Source organism: Molothrus ater, chromosome 5 (assembly GCF_012460135.2).
Source record: "Molothrus ater isolate BHLD 08-10-18 breed brown headed cowbird chromosome 5, BPBGC_Mater_1.1, whole genome shotgun sequence".
Lineage (NCBI taxonomy): Eukaryota > Metazoa > Chordata > Aves > Passeriformes > Icteridae > Molothrus > Molothrus ater.
Genome location: NC_050482.2, coordinates 12,951,992 through 12,964,236, shown reverse-complemented (window position 1 = coordinate 12,964,236; position 12,245 = coordinate 12,951,992). Strand labels below are relative to the sequence as shown.

At 39.8% G+C, this 12,245-nt stretch overlaps 1 protein-coding gene across 3 annotated transcripts in view; it reads left to right on the top strand.

Annotated features, from left to right (window-relative positions):
• Positions 1-12,245, top strand: part of SLC26A5 (solute carrier family 26 member 5) — a 33,305-nt gene that overhangs the window by 5,459 nt on the left and 15,601 nt on the right. For all 3 annotated transcript variants that reach the window (XM_036400390.2, XM_036400392.2, XM_036400391.2), the window contains exons 3-6: positions 6,070-6,283; positions 7,900-8,039; positions 11,120-11,230; positions 11,762-11,943. In XM_036400390.2, the coding sequence (XP_036256283.1) occupies positions 6,129-6,283; positions 7,900-8,039; positions 11,120-11,230; positions 11,762-11,943 (588 nt within the window). In that variant the 5' untranslated portion in view covers positions 6,070-6,128. The remainder of the gene's footprint in view (positions 1-6,069; positions 6,284-7,899; positions 8,040-11,119; positions 11,231-11,761; positions 11,944-12,245) is intronic.

Below are 12,245 nucleotides of genomic sequence, written 5' to 3'. Positions count from 1 at the left end.
AACATGTTAGAAAGACTGCCTTGTAGAGGATCCTTGGAGACTTTTCAAAACCTCATGTTACTCAAGTAATGGTAGTTACTTTATGCCATGTTTTCAGCAGTGCAACTGGAATATAAATTTTAATCCCATTCTAAACCCTCTCTTCTTCCCTCTCTGCACCCCAGTCATTTCTTCCTCTGACCACGCTGTTTTACTATCCTTCAGTTTCTCTGACTTGAGAGGCTTGCACTGTAAACATGATGACTGAAATGATTTTGTTATAAATAACAGCCTTCTATTTTTCATTGTTTATTTTTAACTTGATGCAGCACTTGAGAGGGTAGTGATCTGTGTAAAGAGTTGATGAAGCAGATAGGGGAGAATTCTTTTGGTGGCTTTTCTGTAGAAGGAAGTGTAGCACAGAATGAAGTCATTTCTTTCTGCACAGACACTTGTTTACTGTCTGCATGTTCCACTTTGCCTGAAAAAAATGAACCAGTTGGAGGTCATTGGTGCACTGAGATCACAAGAAGTAAAGAAGCTATTCTGGCTTAGCTTGGTGTGTATTCATGATCTTGATTTATCTTATCTCCTCTGACCAGCTGGAGTTTTATGAAGAAAACTGCTCCACCTAAGTTTTTGGCAGTGGATTTTCTCTGGGGATGAAGCTGGCTAATGATTACCTGTCTCTGAAGTGGTGGATGTCCTTATCAGTCAGCTTAACAAAGCATAATAAAGGGGTCATCAGCCATGCTACCATTCTGATTAACTTACTGATTCCACTGTCACTAGCACCTGCTTTTGGCAAAGGGAAGGAGGATGGCAGATGAGGATCCAAGGTCACTGAAGTTGCAAAAAGCAGAAATAAGAACAATCATATTGCTGTGGGTTCTCATGGTCATCAATGTGTTTACACTGGAAACAGAAGCCATCTCTTATCTATGTCTCAGGGGGAAGGAGACCAGTGTTCTGCTGCTCAAAGTGCTCCAGCTGTTTGTCTTATGTGGAATGGATTAAACAGCTCAATCATTATAACAGGTCCTAAAACATTCTGTTGATGAAAACAAATACAAGATTGCTGGTTGATAAGAGATACGCCTAAGACACTAATGAATTCATTAGTCCATGCAGTAAACTTTGGGGCCTTAAGTATTTTTTGGCAGGGAGCATGAAATATAAATTACCTCTTACCAGTTACATAATCATCTTATTTTAAAATAGATATATATCTTATTTGTTACCACTTTGAGAGAAGGATCTTTATGCTCAATGTTATTATTATGCTGTTTACAGTGGCTAAGATAGATTCATTAGAGGAAAATATATCATACTGGATTCAACAGCCTGAGGAAGATGGGGCTGCTGCTGCTGCTCCATATCCCCAGATCCAGCCAGTACCAAGGCTGAAGATGTGTTTCCCATGAGCACACACATACACAATGTACTTACATCTGTGCATGGCAAGTCATGCATATCAGAGAGGCAACGGCTTCATCCCCTCTGCTCTCTAGCTAACAGGATGGAGGTCCAGTACTGAGAGTGTATGTACACATGCAGAGATACATCACAATCTGCAGGGTGGATCACTCCAGCACACAGGCTCACACAATCTGCCTCGTAGCTCCTTCATCCCAATTTCCCCAGCTAAGCTGGACATATGAGCCCCAGGGTCATAGCCCCACTCCAGTTGTTGGTACAACCATCCCATGTGCACATGTGTGGCTGGCCAGGACTTCCCAAAACCCCTTTTGCTGCCCCTGAGTGCTCTTACTCTTAGAGATGGGCAGATGCTTTTCACACCCTGAGCTGGCAGGGACTTCTAGGGTCCCATAGGTGACCCTTGTGTACACTCTGGACTGGTGGTGATGAGCTTTTGATAGGCTGATGGCTCATATGGTGGCCCTGGCAGTAGCTCACCAGGGTATTATCCAGGTTTTCCATCCTGCTGTTGTTCTGAGTAACATTAGAGGTGTGTGGAGAAGCTTTTATCACACAACTAAACACAATTTATGTAATCATCTCACCTTTCTAATGATTAGAGTGGACATTTTACCTGTCTAAAAGCTGCATAGAAATTTAAGGTCTTGATTTATTTTTTTGCCAAAGGTTCACTCCTGGAGTGCATTTCTTAGATTAGGACCTACACAAGGAAAATTTTGTTTGTTTCACAAGTTACCTCTAAATTTATGAAATTTTGCATAAAGGCTTCAGGTTTAAAAAATGTACTTGTTAGTGGATTTAATGAGAGGAGTGGAGGAGGAAAGAGAATTATGAGAACAATCCAATAAAATCAGGAGAACACATTCCTTATGACCCCACCCAGTCATTTTACACCTTTGTGTTTATTTGAAAAACAACTTTGTACTTGTCACTGAGGGTGAAAAGTGGAAGGGCACTGGGGAATGAGGCCAGAGAGAAAAGAGAAATGAGCCATTATGTGGTTCCTAAAATCACCTTGTTTTTTATCTTTCCTCTTCAGAGAGTAGGAGCAGACCTTGCAGTAACTGTGTTTTTCAGGGTACATATGGAAGAATATGTTTTACATAGAGTGGCAGTATTTCCACCAGCCCTTTGGCTGACGGCTGTCACCTGCATTTGTAAGCTTGAAGACACAAAATATTTCATAGACTTAGCTCATGATCAAACTTGAAGTCTCTAGCAGAGGACATACTGTAACACAGTACTAGTACTGTCCACCTGTGCTTTTCTGCAACTTAAAGCACTTTGTGCTTCCAAAAGAAAGGGGTTTTGCCCTTGTAAAACAGGCAGGACAATGGATTTGCTGCTGACTCCCCCATTTCCTTAGGTAGTTCAGACACATTCAGGTTAGATACACATCAGGAGAAAAAGTGCCTGTTAAAGCTGCAAGAGTCACATGGTACACTGTTCTTAATGTCTCCAACTTCTTGCTTTTTTCTCCCCATAGTTGTATTTTGAATCCAAGGAACAGCAGCCAAATCTCTGTTCCTATAAATTTTATGGTTGCACTTTGATTCACGTGATTTGGATCAAAAATTATTGTCCTCTACAAGAATCAGTGCAGATGGCTTGACAGACCTCCTTTATCAGCTAAGATTGGGAAGAGAAAGTGCTAATTTATTACTGATAGTGTTATAAGTTCATGTTTGCTTCACTTATTTTTTTTCTTTAACACCTTCAATTTGATAATAGCAGGAAAGATATAAGACAGGCCTTTATCAGTCAGATAAAGAGTTGCCAACTCTTAAGTCTTCTGCATACAGGTTTTACCTATTTCAACTCAACTCTTATCTGGCTGATAAGATTAATGACAGTGTTTCTTACAGCTTTTTAACTTTATTCTTGCCATGAAGTTCAAAGGTTGTTGGAGAGCAGTATTCCACTATCCACCATTACGTTTCTCTTCCTCTGGATAAAGGTCTGTGAGTTTTCAGAAGTCATAGCAGTAAGCTTTCTTTCCATGAAAATGGCAGTACCTTGCTTTTGCTTTTTTTCAAGCATTGTGAGAGTGAAGGGCAAGACTCAGTTTCTGGGCCTTGGATAACTGTGGTGGCAGTTTGTCATGCAGCAAACACTGGGAGAGACATTGGAACCAGTCATGAAATGTTACTATTTTGCTACTCAATAGACAATGTGTATCATCTCTCATAAAAACAAACATCTCAGTCTTGCTCTCTGTGTACTTTTGGAAAAGAGAGGGATGATACTAAAGACTTTAATTGTTGCTGTACTATCTACAGCGTAGCATTTTAGGTTGCCATCAAGGAACATGCTTACGGAGGGCTGTTGAGATGAAGTTGGTGAAATGACATGGAAAAGAAAGAGTGTGATATATCCAGCAGTAGTTTTAGGTAGATATAGGATCTCTTTTAGCAACATGTGCTTTGTTTTCCATGTTCTTGTGTCCACTGTGAAGGTAAAGACAAGATCCTGTCATATCCTCCCTCAAGTTACTTTTGTTTTAGCTGGTTCTCATGATTCAGTGCAGTATAACTTCCTTATTCTAACAGAATCCGAAACATTCAATCTGCAGTTTAAAAACCTTCAGATTGAGTGATGGTGAAACTTGGGTTGTGACCTCTGGTAGTATTCCAAACTAACTCTTGCCATGATCTGAATAACTGATTTAGAGTTGGGCCTTGTTCAGTTAGTCAAATACAGCATTTGTTTAATTTATGTTACCGTGAAAAACAGAGGCAGGATGGAACTTTTGTTGTTCTTATATGCTCATAGTACCTGGAAGAGTTTGAGCTTGTGTACAGAATTGGAGACCTCCAGATATCTCCAGGTCTAGATTTATGTTACAATCTCATGTGGCTCTTCTATATATTAACCAATCTACTTGAAGCTGAACAAACTCAAAGGTGGAAATTCAGGACCTGAATTGTTTGGGGTTAGCAGGGCACTGTCTTGTGTTGCTGTCCTTTGTAGCAGAAAGAAGGCAGGGTGTGTGTTTTTAAAACTGTGGCTAAAAACGTATTGATATTGCATTCTCATTTTATTGGGAAAGTTTGGCCAAAACCAAGTCATTGAACTGATTTGGTCTGTTTCTTTTGCATGCAGTTGCAGTTTTTGTTCTGATTTGAGTGTATTTTCTGTTTAGGACTGATTAAAATTGCTTCTTAATTTGTAGATAAGGCCAATGTTGCCAGAACACCTCAATTAATTACTAGAGAAGATAGATTCTATGTGAATAATGACATAAGGGAGCATTATGGAATCCCAGAATGGTTGAGGCTTGAGAGGACTTCTGAGGATCACAGATTACAGCCTCCATGCTCAAGAAGGATTGCCTTTTTTTCATACAATAAAGCTGGAGTCAATCTAGAGTGTGCAGTAAATGAAAAACTACAATTTTAGTAAAAATATCCTTCTGTGGCTGACAGCATAGGGGAAATATTGCTTATGAAATACTGAGAACTGAAGAGATGCTAGGCTGTGTCAGTTCTAGGAGAGATTACCAAGACCTGAGGGGAAAATTCCAGCACTTTCATCAGAGTGAAGACATAGATAGCAATATTGATATTTTGCTGATGGTCTGACTGTATTTGCTGAATCGGAATGTTGGACCAATCATGGTTGGCTTTGTCTGAGTGCTTAGGTAGCAATTTGTTTAATTTCTGCGTGGTAACCCTTTCCCAGAAAGGTATTGATGTACAGCTAAAAGCAGAGCACCCCTGGGTTAGCAGCCTTGGTTGAAGGCAAACACATGCTTAAGTGACTTGCTGGACTTGAGCCCAAGGCCTTGTTCACAACGATGGCTCTGTTTCCCACTGCACTCACGTTCTGTCATCGAATGTGGCACTAGCCAGCATCTCTGCCTAACAGCACAGCAGTCCTGTCACTTTGCTCAGAATTGGGAGTGAGTTTCTTGCCCAGGATTTCTGAAAGCAGCAAACATGGGGCAATGGAATTAGCAGAGTGTCTTTTAAACATGTTAAGATGTTTGTGGCACTGAATCAGGCAGACAAATAGATCTTTACAAACCTTCTGCCTAGTTTTAAAACTGGGCACATCTCCCGATTCGTGTTTCAGTCAGTGCAGATTGAGAATAGCAGCAAGTGGCACATCCATTGAAATAATAACTGTTTGAAAGTAGTGAATTGTGTATCCTTGAGATGCTGTTTGGAAAAAGAAACTTCTGAAATAGAGAGGAAGGCAGATGGATGGATGCAGGAAGCAACTGACAATCTGGAAGAAAGAAGTGGGTTTCTCAATGTTAAAGTCAGAGTTCTGTCTTTTGAAAATGGACATGCCAGTTTGTGACTAAGCAGGAAGTAACTCAGCAATAAAGGAATCTCCCTCCTACAGTGGTATATTCTTTAAAAACTGAGGGAAAATCCAGATAAATATGAATACAACCTTCCAGGTTAGTTTCATCTCTTATTTACCAAGAAAATAATGTAAAAGCTTTCATTATACAAGAGAAGCATACATTAATAGCTTTCATATACTAAAGACTTGAGTGTGATTTATTTTCCTCCTGCTGTTACAGACTGTTTAATTAGACTGCAATCACAGTTCTTGCCTCTAGCTTGTTAAAATACATTATTTGAAAGGAAATGCCAAATCCAAGGTTAAAAAGGAACAACTTATTTTGTCTGCAACCAGGTTTTTTGGTGGAGACCGTGGAACTGTTCCTCCTTCACTGCTGCTCTGTGAGATCAACTATGGAACATGCTCAAGAACAAGAAGTGGATCTTGGGCAAACCCAGATGTATTGTGTGCAGAGACCAATATACAACCAGGAGCTCCTGCAAGGACAGCTGCACAGGCGACAGAGAACCCGTCAGACTTTAGGGCAGAGGATTGCACATTCTTGTCGGTAGGGTTTTTGTCTTGTCTTTGTTTTATTGGTTAGAAATATTATAATTCTTAATTGATTCATGCACTTGGCCGGTAATCTCTTCAAAGAAACCTAATAGATAAAACCACTAATTCTACTTTGACCATTCAGCAAGACTGGGAAGAAGCTGTCTATGTGCTTTAATGTTAATGTAGAACTATATTAGAAAATGTTGGATAAATTAGTTGAATTGCCTTCATCAAAGTGCAAAAGGAAAATACGCAGCATGGGAATGTGAAGTATTAGTCAGATCACGTGACATGAATTCATAAGACCCAGAAACTATCTGTCCTTCTTATGTGGAAATTCTTATAGCCAAATTTGTGCTTCACATGATCCTTTCACAGAAGAATGGAGATGTGTGATAGCTGTGTAGAAATCTAAATATTGGTCTAATAAGAACTTACTAAAGGCATTCTCTAGCTTTTAATTAACTGCCTTGGAATATAAGTATCATCTGGTTAGATGTGAAATGTCTTTAACTGTGGTTCTCTTGCTCCATGGTACCAGGGGATTCAAGGTCTCATTAGCTTTATATTTATCCATACTTCCTTTGCAGAGTTTTTTTTTCCATTTCTTTCTCAAACCTTGTTCTGCAGGACAACAGAATTGCTTTTCTATAAAATATTCCTGTTTACATGATTTGACATTTGGAGATTAGCTTTGGTTTATGGAATGACTTCAATGGTAAAGACATTTAATTCTATCTCAGAAAACTTGTCTGTCCTGAATTAAAAGAAAGTGGATCAAAATCCTCCTTTTTGTGATACAGTCTACCTAACCATGGAGAAGTGTGGATGACTCTCACTTTTAGCAACAAGCTTCTTCACTGTGCAATTCAGAAATGCTAACAAATCCGTGCAATTCTCTTGCAATTCCCTTGCACAGAAAAGCACTTATACAATCCCTGTGTTACATTTTTAGCCAAGATTAAACTTACCACAGTACAATCAAGGTATGATGCAAGGCATTTCTGGATAGAGATATGTATTTCCTGGCTCTATTCATTTGTCATGAGTCAGGGTTTCAAAAGGTTGATAGGTCTGGGGAGAGTCCCAAGGATCAGTGCTGCTGGCTTCAGTGCCTTTCCTTTCTGGGTGAGGAAGGGTTATGCTCTCAAATAGCCTGAAAGTGGGTCTGTCAGAACTGGTAGGGGTAGTAATAAGTACTGGTTAAATTAATAGATTTGCCATGTTTAAAGATTAGAAATATACAATATTATGATCAAAAAAGTATACAGCATGCAAATAGTAAATGGGAAAAAGCACTGCAGAGTATTCTGATGAGTGAAAACCACATGAGTGACCTCCAGTGGGAAGTAAAACTGTTCCAGTCTATGCACATTGAGTTTTGTGCTCCAGTTTTGTTCTCTTCTCTAGTTCTGTAAGGTTTGTCAACAGCACTAACACGTGATTAAAAGCTAAATTAACTGGAGGCATAGTTGTTTGTGCTTAAGCATGTCCAGAAATTACTGTCATCAGGAGTCTGAGCCTGCCTGTAAAGGAGCTGTTTTCCTGTATAGGGATGAAAGAAAATTTTTGCAGCCTGTTTGTCCCCTGCTAGTGTCTAACTTTCTTTCTGCTTTGTAATTCCAGTTGTACTTCTAAGAAAGCCAAGTCTCATCTTTACAATTTCTTACCAATTTTAAAATGGCTGCCTCATTACCCAGTGAGGAGATACTTATTTGGAGATATTATCTCAGGTATTAGCACTGGGGTCATGCAGCTTCCTCAAGGTGAGTGTACCTCTGGATTTAATTATCTCTTCTTTACTTTTCCTGTGTGTGCCCTTATGGCAGTTCTTGACATCCTGAAACAGGTGCTCCTGAGAACAGGATGTGTATCTCAGGGCTCTCTGTGGAGATCAACATGGATTCTGCAGAGCAGCCCAGAATGATGATTCCCTTAAAACTGCCAGTAATGATATGCACTAACCCTGAAAGAAGCTCCCTCTCTAATCAGTATCCACAGCTCTCAATGGCAGACCAACCTTTCACAGCTTAAGTGCATGTCCAAACTTCTCCTGAATGCACCATATTATTTACTGATCTCATTGTCCTGAAAGTCATGGCTTGTTTCCTGCAGAGGGTAGCAGACATATAGACATTATATTTCAGGGAGCAACTGAGGCAAAGTAACCAAACTAAATTTAACCAGAGAAGAACATGCAAGAATTCAAAGACTGATCCCTAAGGCTAGAAGTCACCAGTTTACACTGGAACCATAGTAGCAGGCAGCGATTTATGTGGTGGAAATAAATCAAAAGCATCATCTGTAACAAGACTGAAAATCTGTGGAAATTTCTAGTAAATTCTTGGAAGTGTCAGCCTAAGTGGAGCCCAGTTCTGAAGGAGGAGTAGGTTCTGGAAGACAGAGAAGTCCCAGTGTTCACTATTCTGTGTCCATTCCAGCTCTTGGTGAATGGACCAGTAGAATCTTTTGTTTAGCCCAGCATTTACTATTAGCAGTTTCAGAAGTGTTAGGAGTTTAGAAAGCAACAGCACTTCTACAGCAATATCATTATGGGGTGCCCACTGCTCTGGAAATGGCAGCTTCACAGTAGCTGCCACAGTCTCAGTAGATTTTTCCACAATGTCTTGGGGTCAAGGAAATTCTCTGATTTGTGCAGAGCCTTGTCCAGAGGGTGTTGTAATTAAGCATAAATAAGTTTACTTCTGTGTTGATTTATTTCATATTTGCACTTCACTTGTTCCACTTTAGGCTGAGGCAGGTCTGAAAAAGTCATCTGTAAATCCAAGATTTTAATGGGTGGTAAACAGTTAAAATCATTAAATACCCTAGCTTAGGCTCTGCAGATAATTTCTTTATTTCTGTATCTTCCTGGTTTTGTTTAAGTTTTGTGATTAAGGTTATTTTTATTTCCACACATGGAAGCATAAACTTATCTTAAACTGATAGCTAATGTGGTTAACTCTCAGGCATATCTGTCATATACTAGACACAAACATTGTCAGTTGTATACTGAAACATAATTTATGTCATGACCTGAAAGAACACTAAAATGTAAGTGGTCAGCAGTGAACTTTGTACTTAATTTTGTGACTCTTTTTAAAAGTAAACATTATTCATTTGGCGCCTGTAGACATGCCCTTAAACTGCTCCTAATCTTTCCCTTTCTAAAAACACAAAAGTTGAACTTTCAATTTTCTGGAATGGAAGTAATTATAGCAAGCATGGGTTCAAAGAAGCCTGGGAATCATTCCAGGCAGAACTACAATGACCACGGTGTTTAAGCCATGGCCTCCTATCAGGTCAACATCTCTTTATTTCCATGGCACTGACAGTCTCTAAAAATGCCAGTACAAATGAAAGGGAATAAAAGGGTATTCAGATCAGGAACTTCACATGGACCCACCCTCCCAGTTTTGAACACTGATTTTCAGTTCTGGTTACTTGTACTGTTAAGTTCATCATCATATTAAAGGCCAGACTGTTACAGTACAGGGTGTTTGCTGATGTCAGGAGAGGTAGCCCTTGGGTGAGAGAAGATATGTGGGAGGAGTTTCACAAGTACTTAATGAAATGCTCATTTGAGCAAGAGAATCAATGATCCCATCAGTCCACTTTTGGTGAGAATATGAATTTTTGGTAAAGACTCAGATATTGCTGAGGGCTAGAACAAGACTTACTACGCTGCACAAGAGCACTTGGATGGCACAGAGCCATTTGGTTTAGCTCTTTTTTTTTGTAATGTGATGCTTTGTCTCCCAATTTATATTATTAGGGAGAGGTGTTTTTGAGTATCACTGGCTGTCCATGATGGGTGAACCATTGCTTCTGTTTGGAATTTGCACTAACCCACAGGTGTTAGCAGCCTGCACTTGTGAGAGTGCAGAACCAGACCAAGCCAGGATGCAGTGTTTTCTCCTTGAGGCCCATTTGTTCTGTTCTGGAGTCAATTCTCATTAACACAAGCTATGTAGAGCTGTTGTTTTGGCAGGAGCTGCTTGGGACAGTTGTGTGCCATATCACATGATGTACACCGCTTGCTTGTGAGCCTGGTCCCATGATAAGCACAGCCTGAGTCACACAGGGAGTGGGAGATGTTCTTCCCTGGTGTCCCTTCGAGTGTTCCCCCCACAGCTCCACAGTTGTGCTTGCCAGCTCCCAATACAAATAGGAATGATGTGGATTGCATTCTACTGCATGGGACTGGACAGGGCTTAATGACAAAAAGGACTTTGTTTTTGGGAAGGATACCAGACTGTATAAGCTCTGTGACCTTACAGATTGTCAGAAGTTCTCTGCTTATTTTACATGTTGAAGCATGTTTATGTGGAAACATAAACTGTTATGTTATCCCAGTCATTCTGGGGTGAGGGAGGAGGAAAGTGTTTAGTCAGTTAGGGGTTGCCATGAACACCATGTCTGATGGGAAAAGGAAGAAAAAGTCAAATGTGTCCCACTTGTTATGAGAGTTTGGGTGTTTCTAATCAGATTCTTCTGCAGATGAAAACAAAAGCAACAAAAATCATTTGTTGGCCATTAAGGAGTGCTTGCACCCACAAAGGCAAAACAGGTGCAGAAGTGTACACACAAACACACCTGCAGTGCCTGTAATTAGACTTTGGTTTCCTCACTCAACCCATCATGTTTCTAGGCACTGCCCTAGAGTATTATACATTTTAAAGACTATTCACTGAAAGATCTCCTATTTTTTAAACCTGGGACAAGTCTCTAGGTTTCCTATTAGGTGTGTTCAGTTGTAGTAGACTTAAATCCCTTAAATCCCATTGCTTCAGATGTTTTATTTTTGTTGTTAACTTATCATACATATTTGTGTCTTGTTTTCTAGGTTTAGCCTATGCTTTGCTGGCAGCTGTTCCCCCAGTATTTGGCCTATATTCTTCATTTTATCCTGTTTTTCTTTATACTTTTTTTGGAACCTCCAAGCACATATCAATAGGTATATCTGTATATATAACTGAAACTCTATGTGTATGTGTGTATTTTTAATAAAGCTGTAAAAAATAAAATCAGAGAAGTAGAAAGTGTAGCTGTTTTCCATAAATTAAAATTTAGGTGCATAGGAGAAATGCAAATGTGTGGAACATAAGCAGTACTTTTTATTGTTAGCTTATACATTTTACATAGGAAGCAGTAGAAGAGCATCTTGTATCAGATTAGATCTAAAAATGTGTCTTGCAAACTCCTGAACTATGATTTCATTGATGTGGCTAGGATGAATCTTTAAAGTGCAAAATAGAAACTGAGATTGAAAAAAAATGATGGTGTTTACCTACTGCAGAGGTGTATGTTCACCATCTAACTGGCTTTAATGGTGCTGAGTACTGGAGCAGATTTGGGGACTAAAAAATACATTATTAAGGTAGAAAACTTTTATTTTAGTTTAATTCTACATATCTCAAGAAGAACAACTCCTAAAAAAAAATTGCCAAGATTTTAAGCAATTGTTTTCCTCCTCCTCTTATTTCAGGTACCTTTGCTGTGGTTAGTATGATGGTTGGTAGTGTTGCTGTGAGAGAAGTGCCTGATGAAATGCTTTGTCCGGACTCTAATACTACTAATACTACAGCCATCCTTGAATTTGACAGTGCTAGGGATGCCAAGAGGGTGCAGGTAGCTGTGGCTCTCGCCTTTCTTTCAGGACTTATCCAGGTATGTGCTCACAGTTTGCTGTAGGAGCAGCTGCTGGACTTGCAGGGGGTGCTGAGTGACAGTGGGTCCCCTGTAACCAGACTTGTGCTTCTGCACTGCTCTGTGTGGGACACAGGCTGCTTTATGGCAGCCTCATCACAGAACTGGGGATGGATGCATTGGAGGCAGGGCTTTATTGGCATCTTAGCTGGACTGGAAAAAAACAGGATTTTCCCCCTTTTCATTTTTTTCCTATCCCATCAGAAAAACTCAACTGACGTTCTCTAATCTGTCCATAAATGCATACAAACAATGCATACATA